The sequence below is a fragment of the Lissotriton vulgaris genome, chromosome 5 (genome assembly GCF_964263255.1).
Source record: "Lissotriton vulgaris chromosome 5, aLisVul1.2, whole genome shotgun sequence".
NCBI classification, from domain to species: domain Eukaryota; kingdom Metazoa; phylum Chordata; class Amphibia; order Caudata; family Salamandridae; genus Lissotriton; species Lissotriton vulgaris.
The window spans coordinates 757,058,990-757,082,364 of record NC_141693.1 but is presented as its reverse complement, the minus strand read 5'-3'; the positions used below and the strand labels follow the sequence as shown (position 1 = coordinate 757,082,364).

The 23,375-nt window shown below is 45.0% G+C and overlaps 1 protein-coding gene across 4 annotated transcripts in view; it reads left to right on the top strand.

Moving 5' to 3' along the window:
• PHC2 (polyhomeotic homolog 2) overlaps positions 1 to 23,375 on the top strand; it is a 690,492-nt gene that overhangs the window by 391,195 nt on the left and 275,922 nt on the right. For 3 of the 4 annotated variants that reach the window (XM_086922217.1, XM_086922216.1, XM_086922214.1), the window contains exon 6: positions 290 to 457. In XM_086922217.1, the coding sequence (XP_086778343.1) occupies positions 290 to 457 (168 nt within the window). The remainder of the gene's footprint in view (positions 1 to 289; positions 458 to 23,375) is intronic. The other variant, XM_086922215.1, reaches the window with a different exon arrangement.

Below are 23,375 nucleotides of genomic sequence, written 5' to 3'. Positions count from 1 at the left end.
GGATGTTAGCAGACTTCCACCTTTTATGAATCACCGACAGCACCAAGAACTAGTGTATTTTCTAAAGTGCCTTATCTTATATATGCTTCATGCACAGTTAGCTATTTCTGTTTTATTTTCTTCTGCAGGAGTGTTTTTTAATGCTTTTTAGTTCGGACTGAAATACAAGCAAGACCTGTTGGCTTTGTCAACGCTTGTTTTCTCTCTCTTGGTATGAAAATACCGGTGAAGCTGGTATAGGACCAGTCAGGTAGCACCCCTATTTATAATGCCTTTTTGTGCTTTATAGCAGATCAACCTATCAACGTCCCCAGCGGCTGCCCAGCTAATGAATCGGGCGCAGAACGTGAACTCCTCTTCCGCCTCAGGTATTACCCAGCATACAGTGCTGCTCGGAAACGGCAGCAGCCCTGCACTTACCGCCAGCCAAGCCCAGATGTACCTGCGCGCCCAGATGGTAAGTAGGCCCACAGGCCTTTCCTGCTAAGAGCAACTATGGCACAATAGCTGCATTTAAAGAGAGGCAGGTCATTGGTCAAGTGGATTAATATATATATATATATATATATATATATATATATATATATATATATATATATATATATATATATATATATATATATACGAGAAGGATGCAGGAAGGCGGGGGAGGGGGGATATCTGAAAAAATATTTTAGCGAGACGTCTCCATGGCAGTGGTTTAAACGGGCAGTTACAGTCAGGCTCAAAGTACCTACACCAGTGCCTGAAAAGGAAAAATAGAAGTGCAGGTTCTTGTTTCTGAGAAGTTCCCATTCTCTCCAATTGAAAGTATAGAATTTCTCTTGAGAAGTGCCAGTACTGTCCCTCTCAAAATAAAAAAAAGTGCTGGTACTCTGTACCGGCCAGTACCGGACCATTTTAAGCACTGACCTACACTTATTTTGATTTCGAGATTAGCATCACTTCTTAGCAGGGGATATGTTGCTATCAGTGGGAGAGTACCAGCACTCAGTGTAAAGCATGTTATCAAGGACACAGTGTGCCTGCACTTCTCGCCATCCATTACAAGCACTGATTACACTCGTTTGTAGATAAAAAGCAGTCACTGTTACTGTTGTAGTAGTGTACCTAACTATCATAATAATTCCATTCTTGTGTGCTCACAAGTTCAGTCTCCCGCGTTGAAGGCCTAGTGAGTGTGAGATTGGTGGAATAAAATAGTGTGTACATATTGTCTGTCTTCAATTTTGTGAAGACAAATGTGGATTTTCTGTCTGGTCTGGAAGCTTTTCTATTATAACAAATTACTGTTTAAAACACGCAGAGATTCTCCTTGAGACTACTTGACGAGGCTAAATATTCAGTTTCTGCTTCTGTAATTTTTAAAGGGGACATCCAGTGTAGAGAACATACAAGGAGTCATCCAGTTAGAGGCATACATACATAAATAAATACACAGATGCGCACATGCATACATGCATAGAGGAAAAAACAGTTATCTTCAATCAGTCCTGCATCTGTCACCAGTTACCAACACTAGTTATTCGACAGTGTTGCCTAGTTTGATGATGTCAGCTGGAGGGGAGGGGGTCTGAGATCTATTGTGAAATCATTCACTAAGCTGCTCCTTTAAGATAACTTTTTAAAGTACATTGGGGCGTGCCGTGAGAACTCATTCAAACTTTAAAATGATGACACCTTCTGCCCGAGTCCTGAATATCAACCCAGCTCATTCGTGATCGGTGCAGCAGTGTGGTGGCTTGCTCAAGAGCTTGAGGTAGTCATTCTTGAAGTGTCCTGGCAGGCATAGCGTCCTCACCAAAACCCTTTCATGGTGCTTTTTTTAAACCTTACATGACGTAAATCGATGGAATAAGTAGCTCTGTTAAACTATAAACTTTCCAGATGTCGCCCTGTCACCAAGGACACAATGATCTTGTCCCCGGTGTTATTTTACACTAGTAGTTTAGTACAGTAGATTTAAGTAATTGGAACTAATTGGAAAAAATACTACAACTTTCAGACTGCATTTGTCAAATAAAGTTGCCTTTAAATCTTATAAAGTAAGAGGAGTTGCGTTTATAAACGTTTCACTGGAGTTCCCTCTCTTGGGTGATTCGGAGCAGCTGGGTGCGACTCGCAGGCTGGCAAAAACATGCTCGAAGTGGAGTGTGTCTCCAGTTTCAGGATTGTTCCTCGCCTTTGGGTAGCAGGGTGGAGGGAGCACCCCACCTTTGCTGAAAAGAAGGAGCACTCTTTATGGAATCTTGAGGTTGCTCATTCAGTCAACAACTTCTGTTGTTTGCCTGCATTCTAAGTTCAGTAACTCAGACATGTTTATTTGCTTGTGGTGGGTGAAAATAGCCTTATTACCCACAAGCTGTCAGGATCTAAAAACTTTTAATTATACATTCATGCATCAAGTTGTGTCGTCTTCGGCATCAACCATAACAACAGCGCGGCTAATAAATACCAAGACCTTCTGCAGATGTTAATAAGAACTGTGACGTCCCTAAGCACATGGCAGTGTCTCTTAATTGTATTTTTAATAAGCCTCATCCCTTCTCTGCTTCCAGCTTTGTCTGTATGTGTGCATTCTGCAGATAATTAATACTTAAAACAGAAGAGCTTGTAAGCAGGCTTTTGTAACAGCAAATCGTGCCGCACAGGGCATTTCAGAAACAGTGTTTGTGCTATTTCACAGCAGACAGACGTAAAGCAAAAGTCTGGGCTAGAGCCTCATACAACTAACAAGGGATTCCTTATTTGTAAACAGTGCAGTGGCTCTGTAGACTGGTGCATCCACTGCAGGGGCCTGTGTTTGGATCTAAATAGTCACAGAGTTGAACCCCAAGTCGTTAACTGAGCCTGGCATTCTTCTGTTAAACTATAACGTGCACGAGTGAGTTTGATAACAGCTAGACCACTTAATTTGTGTGATTCTGCAGTACCTAATTTTTGTGCCTGAATCTTTGATTGTTGTACTTGCTACACAATCTACCATCTGTTACCTAATTTACAGTTAAGACAAAAAATATTATTTTAGATTTGGTGGATCAACAGTTATAAAAAAAAGCTGCACCTCTGCACTATCAAGCTTTGCAAAGGGTAATTGATCACTTTTCAGGTGCAGATTGCTGTATTCAGAAACTAAACTTCTACATCTCGTTCAAGGCTTTGATCACTTGAATCTTTAAATGCCTCCCCTAGATAAAAATTAATAAATATGTAGTTTACGATACTGCAAGAAAGGTCTATTTCACAATATGAAAAAAGGTGCTTCATGATATAAAATAACATAAAGAGATACTCTTTAAAATGGACAAAGGAGAAACACAAAATCTGTTGAAAATGTAAGTGGAATTCGCTGAATAAATATAGCACATATTTTATTACAAGGAGTGTATACAGTAGGTGTGTCTTCTGCTAAGACCAACATTGTGCTTGTGGCAGGATGCCTTATGGTCTCCTCATGGTGGGAGTCTTTCATATTCTCTCCTGATGTTGGAGGCAACCTATTAGGCATTACCCCAAAAAATGTGTCTTTGAAGGAGGGAATGAGTTGTGTGACTTTCGCTTAGGAGAGAGGCTGTTGCTGTCATGAGAGTGGATGATTCTAGCTAGAGGGATTATATGTGTTGAAGAGGTTCTTCCCACCAGGAAGATGCTTGAGGAACTCCGCAGATGAGGTTGCTGGTCTCGGGGGTGTACAGTGCCAGGCTGGCTGGGTCCTTCCAGTCAGAAGGAGCAGATCTACCGGGCTGCGTGTCCTTAAATTCTGAGGTCATATAGGCGCTGGATGAGGATGGGGTGGGAGACTGTGTCAAATGCTACAGCGAAGTCTCAGTTTACCAGAGTCACTGACAGACTTGCAAGGGTTACACACTAATCAATATCCACTCCAAGTCTCTTACATTCCCTCACTCGCACACCTATTCTCACTCACTTCTCATTCTAACTCACACCCCCTCTTCTCACAATGCTTTACACTCATTCTTAAACATTCATTTAAACTTACTCACTCTTGCTCATATTCACTTGCACTCGTACTGTTAGTATCACTCTCATTCAGTCTTACATGCGCTCTCTTACAGTTACACTCAGTGTCATTCACTTATTCTCAATCTCTCCTCTATCACTCGCTCACACACACATGTTCACACTCGTGTGTTTTTGCTCACACATATGTGCTCTCACTCATTTATGCTCACTTACATTCAATCAGATTCTCATGCACACTCTCACACTCTCCCTCCTTCACACTCTCTCAATAATTCTCACTCTTCAGTCTCACTCTGTCACTCATGCTCAGCTCACTTGCACTCACTCATACTTCCCATTTTACTCTCTAATTCTCAGTCAGTCTCACTTATTCTGACTCACTCATTCTCACTCACAGTTACACTCACTGTCTCTCAGTCTCGCTTATTCTCACTTCCCTAGCCACGGCCCGTGGAGGGAGTTTCTTTGGGCGGAGAGGCGGGCGGGGGAGGGGCAGGGTGGGGATGTTAAAAACTGGAGTATGGACAATTGAAGGTAAGTAAACAATTTAATTAAGAAAACCTCCAGCAGTATTGTATATTTAATGTGAGGTGGTAGTAGTCAGGACTGGTCCACCATGGAAAGAATAGAACAAAATATGTAAGTAGCATGTTCCAGTTGTAAGTAATCCTCTAGAACATAATCAACATCCCACCAATCGATCTCTCTTTAACAGCAGCTGTTTGCATGTACGTTCATTTGTGGCATTATCTGTTAAACTGTTTATCCCTGGGAGATGCAGCTTCCCTTTTCTGTTAACGGGTAAAAGAAGGAGGTATCACCTAGTGTACATACATAGCCTTTGCTAATACGTGCCTTTGAGAGACTGCGGTACCCGGCAGTCACATAAATGATAATGATAAATTTATTGTCAGATTAACAAAAATCCTCACAAAATAGCACTTCACAATACATTAAATACACATATAGAAATAGGTACCCGGTAGTCACATATACTTCCATTTCTAAGGCCAAGTGTTGTCTGTTTGCCTGGCCCTCCTCTCCCTGCAGGGTGTTTCATTCTACACTGGTGTTGGCTCTCTTGGACCATTGAGGCGGGACACCCCTGCTGTCTTTTGGTAGCCAAAACACAGGCACAGCGTGCCTTGTGGCATGCCAGCTGCTGATAGTCTTATGAGAGAACATGTCCAGTGCTGTGCAAAGCAAGCACTCTGTTCCCTACAAAGATCAGAGAGCTGAGGTACAGTAAGTGGTCTGTGTCCACAGAGCCATCATGAGCTTTTTATAAGCACTCACTTCACAAACAAACCTGCACACTGCTGCCATTTTCGCATCCTTAGAAAATCTGTATCTAGTTTCCAGTTGTTACATAAATGTATATGTGTGAAAAAGGCACTGCATATCTACGTGTATGTAATGGGGTTGCCACTCAATGGTGAAAAGAAAAGCCACTATAGAGATGAGGTATCAGTTCCAGTAGCCTTGCTGATGAGATCTTGCTGGTGTCTCAGGCGATTTTATGCAGACTGTGACAAAACATATAATTTCTTTAAAAAGAATAGTAATGCCTCTAAGTTTTGGGCATTCTGAGTTCTCAGAGAAGGACACAACCCAGTGTCTGCATTCAAGCAGATCGTAAGAAGGGTTTTCTTTTTAAACAGTGTTTTTTATGGCTCCTGCTCCTTCTGTTGCTGGTAATGCAGTCTGCTGCGGAGTTTTTCATATTCCCTCACATGGCAGAGAGGTTTATAGCATGAACTCCCCAACATGGAGTAGACTTAATGTCTGAGGCTGTGCACTGCCATGCGCATGTGCTTTCTCTGTGTCTCTGCCCTTGTGAATACGGCTACACTTATTTTGTGTGGTAGACCCAGTGTAGACAGGGCTCTTGTATCCCACTTTAATAATGAGCCCCCTGGTGAGAAACGTTTATCTATTGGACTGCATTTATCCTGTCTCCTTGAAAACAACAATCAATTTAATAGTGCTACATCTTCATTTGGAATATAAGAACCCTCAGAATGAAATTGTGTGGGTAAATTCTTTAATTCTGGGCCTTTACCTGTTCACACTTCTGTCATCTAGTTGATTTAGAGGCGATTGGGCGTATACTCTTGATGTTGCTCTTTGTATGAAATCTGTTAATTTCAATCTCACAATGTCTAATGGTATGCCCTTTGAGTGTGCCAAGGCTCACATCGCAGGAATGCATCTTCTTCTCTCTTTGGCTTGCTTTAAATTTGGCAACCTTCCTATATGCACGTGTTTGTTCATATTGCATTATATTTGCTTGCACTGTGCTGTATTTTTGTATATACTGTTTGCTTTGCCACGTTGCTGATCATGCCTGCTGACCGTGTTGTTGTGTTCCGTGTTGCTGTGCCTCCACTGGTTGTGCAATGTTTTGTAACAAAGTCTGTGTTCAAACATGGCCTCCTTCAGTCAAATGCAGTCAAAAGTCTAAGGTGAAATCTAGATTGACCACACCGTGGAAGCAAATTCTTTGTAGCAGAAATGACAATCTAGGATTTCCCCTGATGTCAGACTGTGGTTTTGGGGAAAAAAGAGGTAGAATGTCCATAAAACCAAATTACATACCTGTTTATTACAATGTTTGGTCCCCACAGAGTCGCAGTGTACTCAGTTTTATTGTCTGAACCTCCTCGTTGTTATCACTACGCACCGTTTTTGCTCCTAAGTAAGCTTTTTTGAATATTTATTTTCCTAACAGTTATCTTGTCGTTTGTCATTATGTATACCTGCGCCTCCAAGGAACATGCAGTGTGGGGCAACAGGTGGACTGAGACTCTCCCAAAGATTATTTGAGAGAGAACCCTTTCAAAGCATTGTAATAGCTAGAGAAATACACATAAAATCCTTGTAATTGTGCTTTGTCACCGTCCTAGATGTGAGATGTATTCATGCTCCACATACACCCTGTGGTCCCAACTCTCAAGAAGATTCTGCAAATTAAACAAACATTTGTGCAAGTCCTTCCTAGATGGTCGACTCCGCTCTTTGGTTAACTATACAAGAGAAGTCCTGCTTCGGCCTCCTTGCGGAAGTCCTACTAGGTATGCAGGAGTGGGGAGGCCAGCTTGGACTGCACACCTGTTGACAATCCCTCTGTCACTGGAGTAGGCTTGAGGCTGAGGGAAGGTGGGGAGGGACTGCCCTCTAATCCCTGCAGGACTGTAGAAATGTTGGTGAGGTGCCATAACAAGTAGAGAAAGGGCAAATTTTGGGACGACCTACTAAGTCGGTGCACAATGGCGTCATGACACTGCGCATGCTGACAGACTTGTTTGTGACTCCACTCACCTTACTTTCCAATATAATCACCAACCTCTAGTACATCCTCTTGTGGAAAAAGTAGTGTGCAGAAGTATTGTAGTCACCAACCACTAGTACACCCCTGTAAGTAAGTGCTGCATGGAGCCTAGAAAATACCCTGGCAGTCCATCAGAGTAAGATGTCATAATATTGTGTCCTGTTTTATTATATTGGAAAGTAAGGTGAGTGGAGTCACAAACAAGTCTGCACCCAGACCATTCCCTATGACTACATATTAGCAGTTGACTGGTTGGCCACTGGCTTTTGTCAAAGCTAAGAAACAAATGAGTCAAGAAACCAAAGGTCTCATTAATCAATCAGACTCCCCCCCCCCCTTTCTTCCCCCCATATGATACTATGGTGCTGGGACTCTTGCCACTGGATCTACAGAATTAGGCAATTAAAAAAAAAGAACCCTTATATGCTCTGAGAAGTAGGGATGCTAGTGGTGTGGCCTGAAAGGCGGGGTGGCGCTGGCCGGCCTCTGCGGAGTGCGGCTGCCATGGAGCGGCCCTATGTGATTTTGGACTTGCGTCCTGTGCTGGCAAGGATGCTCGTAACCCCATGAGTAGCGGCGTTGTCCGGCCCAGAGCTGCATGTGCCCTCTGCAACTGCAGACGCCGGATCTCAGAGAGACGCAAGCTGCTTTGGATGACTGACATTAGATTGCCAGGCCTGGCCGTCCTTGTGAGTAAGACTGATACAGCATACTGTAAAAATGCACCAAGCAAAGGGAAGCACAGGCCTACTGAAGAGCCCACACAAACTACGATTGCTGCCACTAGGGAACCGGCACTCGCTGGGAACTAGAAAAGTGCAGGGGTGACAATAGGCCACTTGTTCTCCAGATTGATGCAAGTTCTATGATGTAGAACAAACACTGCGATGGGCAAAGAAACACCCGCCCGGGCTAGATAGCATTTAAAACTAAAAAAAGCTCTTGCACCATGATTGCAGACACTGAGGTGGGTCAACATGCCTCAAGTAGGTGGAAGGAGGGGTGAAGGCACTCCTAGAGGCTATGAATAAAAACTTAGCATGAGCAGCACTTAGATATGTCGGAATAGCGGATGATGCCTTGATGGATGTGAACAAAACAAAAAAGGACATCTGGCGGAACTTGCAGCAGTGAAGAGGAAAAATGAGGACCTCAAAGCCAGATACAGCAGAAGCAATACACGGATCATGGGGGTGCCACAATCCACAGCAACGGGTAAAATGGAAACCTAGGTGGAGAAGCTGATCATGGAACTCTTTGATACGGCACAGCTGTTATCTGCGTTTGCGGTGGAGAGGGCACACCTCGCGCTGGGCCCACGACCTGTGTAGGGTGCCCCACCGTGACCCATACTGGGCAAACTACTGAACTTCAAGACCTTGATGGCAAGAGAGCGAAAGGATATCACCTACGAGGGATCTTGGGTAGCGTTCTATTCTGACTTCACACTGGGAATGCAGGAAGCCCAGCGGAAATTTGCTCTCTTAGGCCACCCCATGGCAGATACTGTTTTAACGTAATGGGTATTGGCATTGGGTGTTCTGTTGTTGATTAAGTTCTGGTACAGGGGATGAGTAGCTAGCTGGGTATCTGGGACTCGGCATAGGTGGGGGTGGAGGAAGTCATGGAAAACAGAAAATGTTTACATAGGTGGGTGCATGGCTGGGCATTACATAATAGAGGCATCTCACACGCAATTGAACACTAGGGCCCTCTGCCAGGGATGTAATCACAAAGACACCATTAGATTCATGGCGTGGAACGTGCAGGGTCTAAATAAGAAACCAAAATGCATCATGCGATGGCCTATTCTAGTAGACATCATTTGGACATATTACTATTACAGGAAATCCACATTTGCCCAGGGACGTAATGGGTATTGGCATTGGGTGTTCTGTTGTTGATTAAGTTCTGGTACAGGGGATGAGTAGCTAGCTATGTATCTGGGACTCGGCATAGGTGGGGTGGAGGAAGTCATGGAAAACAGAAAATGTTTACATAGGTGGGTGCATGGCTGGGCATTACATAATAGAGGCATCTCACACGCAATTGAACACTAGGGCCCTCTGCCAGGGATGTAATCACAAAGACACCATTAGATTCATGGCGTGGAACGTGCAGGGTCTAAATAAGAAACCAAAATGCATCATGCGATGGCCTATTCTAGTAGACATCATTTGGACATATTACTATTACAGGAAATCCACATTTGCCCAGGGAAATCAAAGTGGGTGGCGTGCACTCGGAGTACACATCGCAGACTATTCTGCTTACTCAAGAGGGGTAGCTATAGTAATCCCCAATGGGGTCCCCTATCACCACATTACTGCCATAGCGGACCCAGACAGTAGATACTTGTTCGTCCAGGGAGTGCTTTATCACATACTCATATCACCATAGCGAATGTGTACTGCCCACACCATGTGGACTCTCAGTCCTTCCGTACTGTGGGGGTGTAGTGCAGCAGAATGAACCACCAAAGGATTATATGGGATGGAGACTATGTCACACTGGACAGTACATTAGTCTGCACTAATGTGAAGAACAGGCAACAGATGGGGATGAGAAAGACCCTAATCAACCCTATGCAACAATAGTCTTTTTGATGTCTGTAGAGCAATACAATGTGACAAATGAATATACACATTCCACTCCGCTGTGCACAGGACCTCGTCCAAGCTGGACTATTGGGTGGGTTCCCAAGATATGGTGGGGTGCACGGAGCGGATAGAACATCCTACACGCTTACTCAGACCACGCCTCAGTGGTGTTGACACTATACTTCCCTGATTGTCCACAGGTGACTAGGAGCTGGAGATTCCAACCGTCCATTCTTCTGCATAGTGTCTTCAAAGAAGAGAACTAAATAAAGACTCAGTGGAGAGCAAAGGGGTCCTTTGGGCTCAAGGTGGTAACCAGGGGAGAGTGTATTGCTAAAGGGCACAGTATCCTCAAATCTATTAGGGTAGATTGGCCACGCTATAACAAGAGCTCGGGGGCCTAGAGCACAGTCAAATTGCAGACCACCCCCCCCCCACTGCAAGCGACCATATAAAACACTCTTCTGGAGTCCAAGGGAGAGGCAGCGAGGGAAGCTCATTACCTAGGGAAATATGTGACTTCAAGAAAATCTGGAGGGGGAGCTCCTTGGGCGCACACTCGCCGGCCTCTTAAAGCCGAAGTGAGCGGCTGACCACATTGGTACCATTGATAAAGGAGAGGGATGCGCAGCCCATTGCACAACTGATATTCTGGCAGCTTTTACTGACTATTATACTAGATTAAACATCTCCTCATGCAGTGAAAAGATGGGTAACATGGGCTTGTATCTGTTTGCAGCAACATTAGCATGGGTGGAGATGGCTAAAAGGGAGATTTTCTGTTCCCCCTTTATGGAGGTAGACATTAAAAAAGCAATCAAGAATCTGAAAGTGGGCAAGGTGCTTGGCAGCGACAGTCTGACGAGTGAGTTTTATACAGTGTACGAAGATTTGCTTGCGCCACACTTGTGAGAAATGTATGGAGAGGCCATGCTAAAGGTTGCATTAACCTCAAAGGTACAGGTGGCGAGTGATAATTCTTATGAAACCAGGGAAACCTGCGCACAAGTTCGGATCATATAGACCGCCGTCACTTATAAACTTGGATAACAAGATACTGGCTAAAATACTGGTGGCTCGCCCTTTGCCACTGATGCATGGACTAGTTCTACCGGACCAGTACTGCTTTATACCAGGATCCTCAACAGCGTACAACTTGCGAACCCTGTTCACCACAGGGCATCAGCTTGATTAGGAGCGGAGAGTGGTGGCAGTGTTCCTTGATGCAGCCAAGCATTCAGTTCAGTAGAATGACGTGTTCGAGGCATGTGGGCTGCTGAATTCATATCTTTGCATAGATCGCCGCCTAGTGTTGGGTTAGGATGATTGCACTTTGTTGTCTTCGAAGTATCACGAGATAGGTGACTCCTCCCCTAGACTACAGTGCGCATGGGCATCTTCTCCATCCTCAGATTGTTTTTTCCAGGAAACATCCTTTACGACGCAACTTTTACCACCCAGTACCTTTACAACGCAGGTTTTTCAACGCAAGTCATTACAACGACTTGCGCTGGGGGGCGCTCTAGGATAGGTAATAGTTTAATTTACTATCCAACACCTTCCCTACTATCCAAGGGGACTGGAGTTGGAATAGGAATAGTAAATTAAACTATTCACTATCCAGCACCCCCCAACGCAAGTCGTTGTAACGACTTGCGTTGAAAAACCTGCGTTGTAAAGGCATGCGTGGTAAAAGCATGCGTTGTAACAACGTACATCCTTTTTTTCCGCCATTGGGTTCGGATGCTAACTCCTATACTCCAACTTCGGAATCGAAAACAAAACTTTTCTAAAGGCCAAAAGGCCTTCGACTTCGACGGTATTGTCCTCATTCGGTACCTCTCTACTCGATCCAGCCTTCCATCTTGAATCGGTCATCGACGCGGGCCGTTGGGCCTTTTCGACGCCACGTGAGCCGAACGTCAATGGAAAGAAGCCAGTTTAAAAGGTGCCCACAATGCCATTCCAAGTTCCCACATACTGATAAACACTCAGTAGGCAACAAGTGCCTTTCCCCAGACCATAGGGAAGAAACCTGCCCAGCCTGTGCCCAGTTTTGATCTAAGAAAACAATACGAAACCGACGGGCCGCTAGGCAAGAAATGCAGCGACAGGCACCGGAACCGGACAACATCTTCGATGATAACCAGGATCTACCGGAAGCTCCAGACTCGGACCTAGGAATCGTCACCGTCAAGGACTACTCGGACTCCGATGACGAGATCCCACCGGGACAAATCGTGAGTACCCTGCCCCCGACACCAATTAGTCTGTTACCAAAGGCTCTGGTCGAGGCATCGCCAAAAGGCCTTAGCCAAGATCATAAAAAAGTTTTGCCAGCCCCGCCATCCGGCTCGGCTCCGAAACCTTCAGAGACCCCAGGGCCCAGTACCATCGTCCCGAAGAAGGTTCCAGAGCCACAGAAGGTCGTCGACCCGAAGGGCGTCGATCCGAAAAAGGCCGTACAACCAAAGAGCGTCGAGCCAAAAAAGACTGTCGACCCCAAAAAGGCCGTTCAGCCAAAAACTGTCGACCCCAAAAAAGTAGTCGAACCGAACAAAGGCACGCTGCCGAAGGGCGCCGAACCAAAGCAGGTTGCCGACCCGAACAAGCCCACTGTTCCGAAATCCGTTCACCCGGCAAAGGGTACCGTACCGAAGCCGTACCAAGGCCCGAAAAACCTGTCGACCCAAAGATAACTGCTCCAAAGACACTAGTCGATCCAAAAAAGAACATCGACTCGGAAAAAGACACTCATCCAAAAAAGCCTACGGAGCACAAAAAACGTGTCGAACCGAAAGTTCCAGTCGACCCAAAGACACTCGTCAACCCGAAAAAAGGGTCCGAGCCGAAATAATCCAACAAAACACCAAAAGTCGTCGAAAAACCAGGTGTTATTGACCCAAAAAAGTCTAACACTCAACCCAAGACTGTAGAGGAAGAACTCTTCCACCCAGATCCATCAGACGACCAGGCAAATATATATATTAATCCAGAGACTGGTAAAGTTACCATCCTGCATAGGAAAAAGAGGCCTTTGGACCTTGGCTCTCATTCCCCTATTCCATTGAAGAAAAAGGACTTTGGGACTTCTCCCTCTAGACCCTTCATCGCTTTTCAGCCTATCATGCCTACTACACCTTTTGTTCCCTACTCTCCTTACTCTCCTTCTCACCACGGGGACAATGAGGGTAACATGGGGGATGAGCCACAGTCTCAATATGATTTCCCACAAGATCCTCAACCACAAGAGGAACCATGGGAGGAGCCAACTGACCCTTACAACACCCATCCCATCCCTGATGTAGCCTCTTATCCTACTAAGCCGTCACCAACTGATGACACCGTAGTCTTCAATCAACTCATAGACAGGGCAGCACAATTCCACAATGTAGACATGCATAATGACCCCGTTGAGGAAGACTTCTTATTTGACACCTTCCCTACTGCAGAAAAAAGTGTCAGAACACTTCCCATGTTAAAGGGAGTTCTAAAACATGCAACTGACATATTTAAGGCTACAGCCAGGGCACTGGTAATCAATCCCAGAATAGAAAAGAAGTATAGGGCAGCTCCTACAGACCCTACTTACAGCAAAAGGCAGTTACCACTAGACTCACTGGTAGTGGCTAATGCACGTAAAAGGGCCAACTCCCAAACAACAGGGGAAGCACCTCCCCCCGATAAAGAGTCAAAAATACTGGAGGCATCAGGCAAAAGGGTAGCAGCACAAGCCTCCTACTCATGGAGAATTGCTAATACACAAGCCCTACTGGCTCACTACGACAGGGCGCACTATGATCAGCTCGAAAGGCTAATGCAACACCTACCTGAGCCTTTTAAAGGACAAGCTGATGACCTCATTCAGGAGGGAAAATTCATAACAAACGCCTCTATCAAATGTGCGCTTGACGCAGCAGACACCGCAGCTAGGTCAATTAACACTAGCGTCTTACTACGCAGACATGCATGCCTGCGTATTTCTGGTTTTAAGAATGAGGTGCAGTCCACCATTCTTAACCAACCTGTCAGTCAGGATTTTCTATTTGGCCCTGCTGTCAACACCATTTTGGATAAAATGAAAAAAGACACAGAAACCGCGAAATCAATGGGGGCATTGCAATTTCAGCAACATAGAGGCTCATTTAGACGCTCCTCATACAGAGCAACTACACGAGGAAATACCTCTCAAACATCTGCCTCATACAAAAGTAGCACACAAGGTTCCTTTAATAAAAACACAAACAGAGGAGGTTACAGGGGCAACAATAATAAGGGAAGAGGACGTGGAGGCAATAACACCAGAGCCTCCACTGCCACGAAACTGTAACTTCAATACGCTACCTCCAGACCACCTAACACCGGTCGAAGGCAGACTCCAACAGTTCCTACCTGTCTAGAACGCAATTACCTCGGACAGGTGGGTGAGAGAAATTATCCAGTTTGGTTATTGCCTAGAACTGACTTCTACACCACCAAACATACCACCCAGACATCGTCCTATGTCCACAGAACACATCACCCTGCTACAACAAGAGGTGAAATGCATGCTGGAAAAGAATGCCATAGAGCAAGTCCCTTTCCACCAGCTAGGGACAGGAGTATACTCCCTATACTTCCTTATTCCCAAGAAGGACGGTTCCCTCAGACCAATATTGGACCTCAGACCCCTAAATCAATATATACTATCGGAGCACTTCCATATGATCACACTACAACAAGTGCTCCCGTTGCTACAACAAGGAGATTTCCTAGCAACACTGGACCTCAAAGATGTGTATTTTCACATACCCATCCATCCAGCCCACAGAAAATACCTCAAGTTCAGAACAGAAGGTCAACATTACCAATTCAAGGTTTTGCCCTTCGGGGTTACCACGGCTCCAAGAGTGTTTACAAAATGCTTAGCGACAGTGGCAGCACATCTCAGAAGGCAACACGTCCATGTGTACCCTTACCTGGACGATTGGCTAATACAAGCAAAATCGTACCAACAGTGCGCAGCACACACGTCTCAACAATTCAGTTGCTACACAGCCTAGGCTTTTTAATCAACTACACAAAATCGCATCTGCAACCATCCCACGTACAGCAATACCTGGGAGCCACTATAAACACTTCAGTGGCAAAGGCATATCCAAACTCAGCAAGGATAGCCAGTAGGTAGATACTCATTCGCAAATTCCTGCCACAACACTCTCTACCATCTCGAGTCTTTATGCAGCTCATAGGCATGATGGCCTCCTACATATTCATTGTCCCCCATGCCAGACTTCAAATGCGCCCATTACAGGAATGCCTAGCACAGCAATGGAACCAGGCTCAAGGACAACTAAAAGACCTAGTGTTGGTAGACAGTCGCGCTCACAACTCTCTGCAGTGGTGGAACCCACAAAACCTTTCTAAGGGGCGACTGTTCCAAGATCCGGTTCCACAACTAGTACTAACAGCGGACGCATAACTGACAGGCTGGGGAGCCCATCTCCTTCAATACACAGTACAAGGGCTCTGGACAACCAAACACAAAAAGCTGCATATCAACCTACTAGAATTGCTAGCAATATTCCTAGCCATAAAAAAAATTTCAGAAATACATGTACCACAAGACGGTGTTGATCCGGACGGACAACATGACCGCAATGTACTATATCCAGAAACAGTGAGGAACGCACTCTCCACAGCTGTCCCATCGGGCACAAAGCATATGGAAGTTGGCTATTCCAAAAAACATTTTTCTCCTAGCAGAACACCTTCCAGGGAAGGACAATAAGATTGCGGACATGCTCCGCAGGCACAGCCAACAACTACACGAATGGGAGATTCATCCCCCAGTTCTCAAGCCATTCTTCAAAGAGTGGGGTCATCCAGAAATAGACCTGTTTGCCACAAAAGAAAACTCAAAATGCCAGTACATTGCCGCCAGATTCCCACATCCGTTGTCACAGGGCAATGCGATATGGATGAAATGGTCAGGCAGATTTGCGTACGCTTTCCCCCAGCACCGCTGATCCAGCTTGTGGCACTCAAACTGCAACAAAACACTCACTCACGCTAATCCTAGTTTTGCTCCCACATGGGCAAGACAAACGTGGTACACAACGTTCCTGGAACTTTCAGTAGTTCCTCATCAAAGACTGTGCCTTGCACCCCATCTTCTAACTCAGAACCATGGAGAAATCAGACACCCAGATCCCAATCAGATGAACCTAGCGATCTGAGGTCTTAGAGTTTGGATACCTTAACTTGCCCCCAGATTGCATGAACATCATTAGGGAGGCAAGACGACCAACCACACGAGCGGGCTATGCAGCTAAATGGAAGAGATTTGTTATTTACTGCAACAATAACCAAATCAACTCTTTAGACGCTTCCATACAAAACATTATATGTTACCTGCTGCTTCTACAAAGATGTAACTTAGCCTACTCTTCTATACAACTACACCTCGCTGCTATAGCAGAATACCTTCAAAACAGGCAAAACCTTTCACTGTTTAGAGTACCAGCAATCAAAGCCTTCATGGAGGGTTTAAAAAGGGTGATCCCACCAAGGCACCCCCCTTCCCCAGTCTGGAATCTAAATATAGTACTTACCAGACTTATGGGCCCTCCTTTCTAACCTCTACACTCATTCGAACTACAATTCTTAACGTGGAAGGTTGCATTCTTGGTTGCCATTACCTCACTCAGAAGAGTGAGCGAATTACAAGCACTAACAATTCAAGAACCTTTCATGCAGGTACATGCCAACAGGGTGGTTCTTAGAACCAACCCTAGGTTCATGCCTAGGGTTGTATCCAATTTCCATATCAATCAATCTATAGAACTGCCAGTTTTCTTTCAAAATCCACAGTCGGTAGCTGAGAGAGCCCTACACACATTAGATGTAAAAAGAGCTCTACTTTATTATGTGGACAGAACTAAATCATTTAGAAAAACAAAACAACTATTTGTTGCTTTTGCACCACAACACAAAGGAAAATCCTATTTCAAAATCAGGAATAGCCAGATGGATAGTTCAATGCATTCAAATATGTTATCAAAAGGCAAAACGCACTTTAACCGTCCCCCCAAGAGCAAACTCTACAAGGAAAATGGGGGCATCCATGGCTTTCCTAGGAAATATTCCTCTTGAAGATATCTGTAAGGCAGCCACATGGACCACCATACACACTTTTACAAAACACTACTGTGTAGACGTACAAGCAAAACAGCAAGCTGCTGTAGGCCAGGCTGTCCTCAAAACTCTTTTTCAAACTGCTGCAGCTGGCACAGGTAGCCACCGCTAAAGGAGATACTGCTATACAGTCTATGCACAGATATGAATTCAGCAGCCCACATGCCTCGAACGGAATATGCTACTTAACAGTATGCATCTGTTCTTGGCATGTAGGGCTGCTGACATTCATATCACTCGCCCTCCTCCCCGGTGCCTGTCGCAGCTGCAGCATTATCTCTGGCATGGCCATCTCTTTCTTTACTTATCTCCATCTCTGCCACAATGGCGAAAAACAATCTGAGGATGGAGAAGATGCCCATGCGCACTGTAGTCCAGGGGAGGAGTCACCTATCTCGTGATACTTCGAAGACTCTTCCAAGACAACAAAGTGCAATCATCCGGACCCAACACTAGGCGGCGATCTATGCACAGATATGAATGTCAGCAGCCCTAAATGCCAAGAACAGATGCATACTGGTAAGTAGCATATTCCTTATGTTAGCGACGCTTACCAGTATGGGACTGTGTAGAGCGATGATGTGCTGGATTTCTCTTTTGTATGAGAGCCCGACGGTGCATATACGGATTAATAGGCAAATATGGTATCGCATAGCCATCCAATGTGGCACACGTCAGAGATGTCCCTTGTCACCTCTGATTTTGGCATTGGCAATTGAACCGCTGGCGTGCCAACTATGTGAAGCACACTGCCATAGGGATATATGGTTTGACACGGAACTCCTACTGATATCCCTTTGCATGAATGATGTACTCCTGATAATGAAGGACTTGGAGGTAAATTTACAACCAATAACCGCAGAAGTCATGCAATTTGGGGAATGGTCTGGCTTGACAAGCAAAAAAGGCAAAATCTGCTATGATGCAGTTAACAGCTAACACTACACAACCAAATTTAGACCAGCCAGTACAATGGCAAGAATCACTGATCCATTTATCTCGGGATCCACTTTCACAGAGACCTGGGGTTATGCTGCGTGAAAACTATGGCACCACAATCGATAAAATTGCGACCAGTGCTGAAAACTGGATAATACTGCCACTGTCAATGGAAGGTAGAATCGCAATAATGAAAATGGTGGTATAACCACAACTATTATACTTTTTTCCAAAACGTCATATACCTCCCAAAACGGCATTTTTTCTGCAGCTTAAGTCTTTGATGATAAAACTGGTATGGTGGAGGACAACAGCACAGTTTAGGTTGAAATGTTCTGCAGAGGCAGTTTAACTAAGGAGGATTTACGGCACAAGATTTTGAAGTACAGTACTTCAGTACAGTTTGCCTCGCATTGGTTTCATGAGCACCGTAAAGTCTCACATTGAGGTTAGGAGTGAGCCCTGGTAAACCCCGATAATCTCAATACGGTAATACTGAAAGACCCCAAAAGACCCAGAAATTAAATTAACAACGTGAATTGTACAGTGTGGGCATGGCACAGACTAGCGACTGTGTGTGATATCGAAAATATATATTCCCCGCACGTTCCTCTGGTCAGGAACCCTCAGTTTGAAATAATATTTGGACCACTGTCCACTAAACGCTTGGCGGCAAAGGGAATCCGTAAAATGGGAGACCTTTATAAGAACAATACCTTCCTCCCTAGGGCAGAGAGCATCTGACATAACTGATGAGCAGTGATCATTTTGCTCTATGCACACCAAAGAAGTATTGGTAACCCAGTTTAATTCACTACAAGTTTTTACACAGGCTATACTATATGCTTGTATTGCAGGCACAGTTCACTGGGAGCCGGGATGCCCAATGCTTACGGTGCCGGGCCCAGAATGAGGATTTTCTGCATCTGGCATGGGCGTGACCCTGATTAGAGATTATTGGAATGAGGTGTTCGGACACTAAAAGCAGTGACTGGACTGTCGCTGACCACGGACCCACTAATGATGCTGCTGGGCTATTGTTAGAAATTGGGTTTCTGGTTAGCTAGGGTATGTACCTAAGCCAGGCTGAACTCACCATTCTAGTCAAGGCAAGTAAGTTACACACCAAAGATAACCCATGCTCACCGTCTTCGTAGCAGAGCGTTTGGGCAACACACTCACACCAGTGATACAATAAATACACAACTAAAGAGACTCCACACAATATTATATGAAAATATAAGATATATTATACATAAATAATAGACCAAAATAACATGAGCCATTAATTACTTTGCCAATATACAATTGTCAAGTATCACAATGAGCGCAATAAGAGAAAGGTTTCTATGTCGCATATGTCCCAAAAACACCATTACTATGCATATTATGCAGGGCCTGAAGTAATACTTGTTCTCCTGACAGTACAGGGCAAAATGATACATATTATACATTTAGGGAAGGTAATGCAGCATGTGATGGCTCTACGACCTTCCGGACCGATGCTGTTGCCCACACGGGCCGCTCAACAGGAGAAGTCTCACGGTCCCTTTGTGTACCTTCCCAGGGCACCTTCTCTCTTTGGAGCTCCGTTGCTGTAGGCCAGAGAGGGAACAGCCGGGGTACCTTCCCTTGTCATGGGGTGAGGCGAAAGCGAACCAAGAACACCTGTAAGCAGGCCTCGAAAACGGGGCCAGCGTTTGAGATTCTCATGATCCTCTTTGCACACAGCACTGCTCCAGCAGGGGGCGTGGCCGGACTCCACTGCTGAAGGAGCAAGCCTCCTTGCAGCCGAGGCAACACTACCGGATGTGTGAGCAGCGCTGGATTCTCTAGCGCCAGTGTTCCTGCAGGACCATGGCTTCACCGGGTCACAGTGCTCAACACACGCTAATTGCTGGCATAAGGGGCACCCGATGAGACAGAAGAGAAACAAAGCACTCACCCTGCAATTCTTCCTGGGGCAGATCCAAAGCCAAAATCACTTCCCCATGAAGCACTCTATAAGCGCTGGAGGGACAGGTTCAGGTGGCCAGTCTCCTCGTCCCACAGCCAGTTCGGGGCTACCACTGAAATCCTGGTTACAAGTCCCATGCAGTGTCTAGAAACATGGGGTCACAGCCCTTATACTTATATTCAAAATGTCTTTGATATGGGGGAACTTAAAAAAGAAACAACCCCTTTCAACTCTATTCCACACTATTCCAATCATAGCCACGCTACTCCTTTCAGGTCAGGAATTACCACTTAAGTACCTTAAGGCAGTTCCCAATTTTAGCCTTTGAGAGGAGTAGGACTCACAGCAGTGAGAAATCAAATAGCCTGTTTGTCACTACCAGGACAAGCCACATAATAAAGGTACATATCCTACCTTTTACCTAGACAGCACCCTGCCCATAGGGCTACCCAGGGCCTATCCTAGGGGTCACCTTTATGTAGTAAAATGGGAGTTTCAGGCATGGCAAGTAACTGTAAATGCCAATTGAATGTGGCAGTACACTGCGCGTGCAGGCCCTATGGTGGCGGAGCCGAGACCCGTTTGAAAGGATACTTCTGTGGGTGGCGCAAGCAGTGCTGCAGGTCCACGAGTAAGATTTACTTTACATGCCCCAGGTATAGAAGATGACACTGTACAAGTGACTTACAGGTAAATGAAATATGCCAAACAGGAGTAAGCCAATCAAACCATGTTTTATAGGAGAGAGCACATGCACTTTAGCACTGAATAGCAGTGGTAAAGTGCCAAAAGTCCCATAGCCAACAAAAAGAGGGTCAGAAAAATACAGGGGGAAGGTAAAAGGTTTGGTGTTAACCCTGCAAAAGGGTCAGGTCCAACTGGTATGTTAAGAAGGTCCCCAGGTCCCCAAGAATGTGCAAAAAATTGTGGGGTTGTGCTTTTGATGAGCAAATGAAGAGTAGCCATGCACTGGGGTAGTGTTAAGGGGACCCACAAAAGCAAACTGGATCCCAGCCATAGTAACATATCGGTCACATGGCAAATTACTTCATACAACATCTTGCTCGAAAAAATATGGGGACCCCTGAGATCGCACCTCGCAGAGGCTGTTGCTATCCCAGATGGTGATACATCAAGCAATAGGGACATGGTGGTATAGTCACAACGACTACATAACATGCCGGGTGCAACACCTACCTGGGATATCAATCCTGTTGCTTTGTGATGACATGGTGAAGTACAAATATATGTTTAAGTCTATCTGGCTACAATATGGTAACTGTATCCTGTGTACAGCATATTGATCAGTGCTGTTTTGCTAGTATTGTACAACACTTATGCGATAAAGATACAAAATAAAAAGCAGGGATGTTTCTGCGTTGATTTCCTTCTGTACAGTATATAACAGAGAATGGAATGGCTCAGATTGTTGTACCACGATTCCATTTATGATGTGTGTATTTATATGGTGCACATCCTTCTATTGGTACGCAACCTTTGTCCGACAGAATCCCAGATGGCTGGGATTGATGCAGTCACTATGGACAGGCAGGAATTCAACTTATGTGGCAAAGTTGTCATTGAAGGATTCCCCAATGTATTCGCTGAATTGGAAGCCAATTACAGAGAGAGACTGGCAGCAATGAAGCATTTCGCAGTTATTTTTGAACATATTTTTCCATACTGTTATCAGTCATCTTTACGGGGTATAGAAATGGCTACCAGACAAAATATATGGCCAAAGCGGAAACATTGGAATAATTTTCCACTTTCCAGGCACTCTCCATATGCTCTTGAAAATTATATTTTCCATGCCTTTTGGTATATTTTGGCACAATCAATTGGTGGTTCCTTAGTTATTCTTCCTTATCTCACTTTATGAAAGTGATGTATGTTGGTCAAGAATTGGAAACTGATACAAACCTGAGAAACCTTTTACTAAAGTCATAGTCTGTGTGGTGCCAAATTGGAAGACATGTAAATCTAGCTCCGAGTCACCATGGTTTCATCTAAACACATGTGGATTTCAGTCAGAAGCCAACAAATTGTCCCAGCGTCGGTGGCAGTACAGGTAAAGGTTGTTTATAAATCAGCATGGAAAGATGTGATACATTCAAGATTAAATGGACGGCCTGTAGTTCCGTAGTTTGTGGGTGAGGTTCGATAAAGATCGTCGGAAATTTTGATGTCAGCAGACCGCAAATCACGAGTGTAGTGTGTACGATTGTTTTCGCATTAATCGATCAATGAGAACACTACGTATTCAGGGATTTCGTTTGAACCTTTGGGTTCCATTTTGTGTGTGGCAGCCATTTTGTGTGGTTGCCCTCACATAGGCCGATGACTGCGGCCGAACGAGTCTTTGGGACACGTACACCTTAGCTGACTTCTGGGTGACCTGGCCGAACTGACTCCCTTGCCCGAGGCTGACCTCGCTGAGCCAGTTCCTTGTTAAGCAGCTGGTCAGATAAAGATCAAAGAGCAGGACACGCCGAAGTTTATGGTACACTGCACCCACCTTTCTATCTTGCTTCCAATCTGTTTCTGCTCCTTCCTTTACAACATAATCACTGATTTGGGTTGAGGGTTTTATGATGGGTTTCTCCGGCCTGATCGAACAAGAATATTGGAATGTGCTTGGCCATTTCTGGTGGGCTGGACAACGGAAAGTGGGATTGTCGTCATACGCTACCTTCAAAATGTCACATTTCTATTGGTCAGTTTGTATGAACCCAATGCTAATTTGGAATGTTGGAATGTTGCCTGAGGCTTGATTTTTGGCATAAAAGACCATGCTCCGCTCATTGAATTTGTGCAGTCTCTAGCGAACCACCTGTGTGTGCTTCGTAGACCTCTGTTCCTGGTTGCAGCCAATAAACTTTGGTCTTTGACGTCATCAAGAAGTGTCCCGTGTCTGTTTGCCAAAGGCATCGGGCGGTTTCCCTGGCGCCGTTGGGTTCTAAAACCCGGTCCTTCAGGCCAATCACTGCCAGCTCTCTAAAGACAGGAGCACTTCAGGATGGAGTTTAGAATTTTTCTAGTTATCATCAAGGTACCACCAGATGAGTAAAAATGTTGATTGTTTCACATTTTTGCAGTAGTGAAGATGTCAGGATGTTTTTAGCAAGTGGGTGACTGCAGGTCAGGTGAGGATGGAAACTTTGGAGCAGAAATTCTGTTGGTGCATCCAAGGCACTTGAAGTGTAGGACATGAGCTGCGAAGCACATAAGTACTAGTAACAGTTTGCAGTGTTGTTATTTAGTTTCAAGTCAACATCAGGTTAGCTTACAAGGTGATGAGTCCAGTAATTGGACTGCTATGTGCAGAATGTAAACAGATACTCCCGTACATAAATAGTTTGCATCTATGCATAGCAACATTCACTGA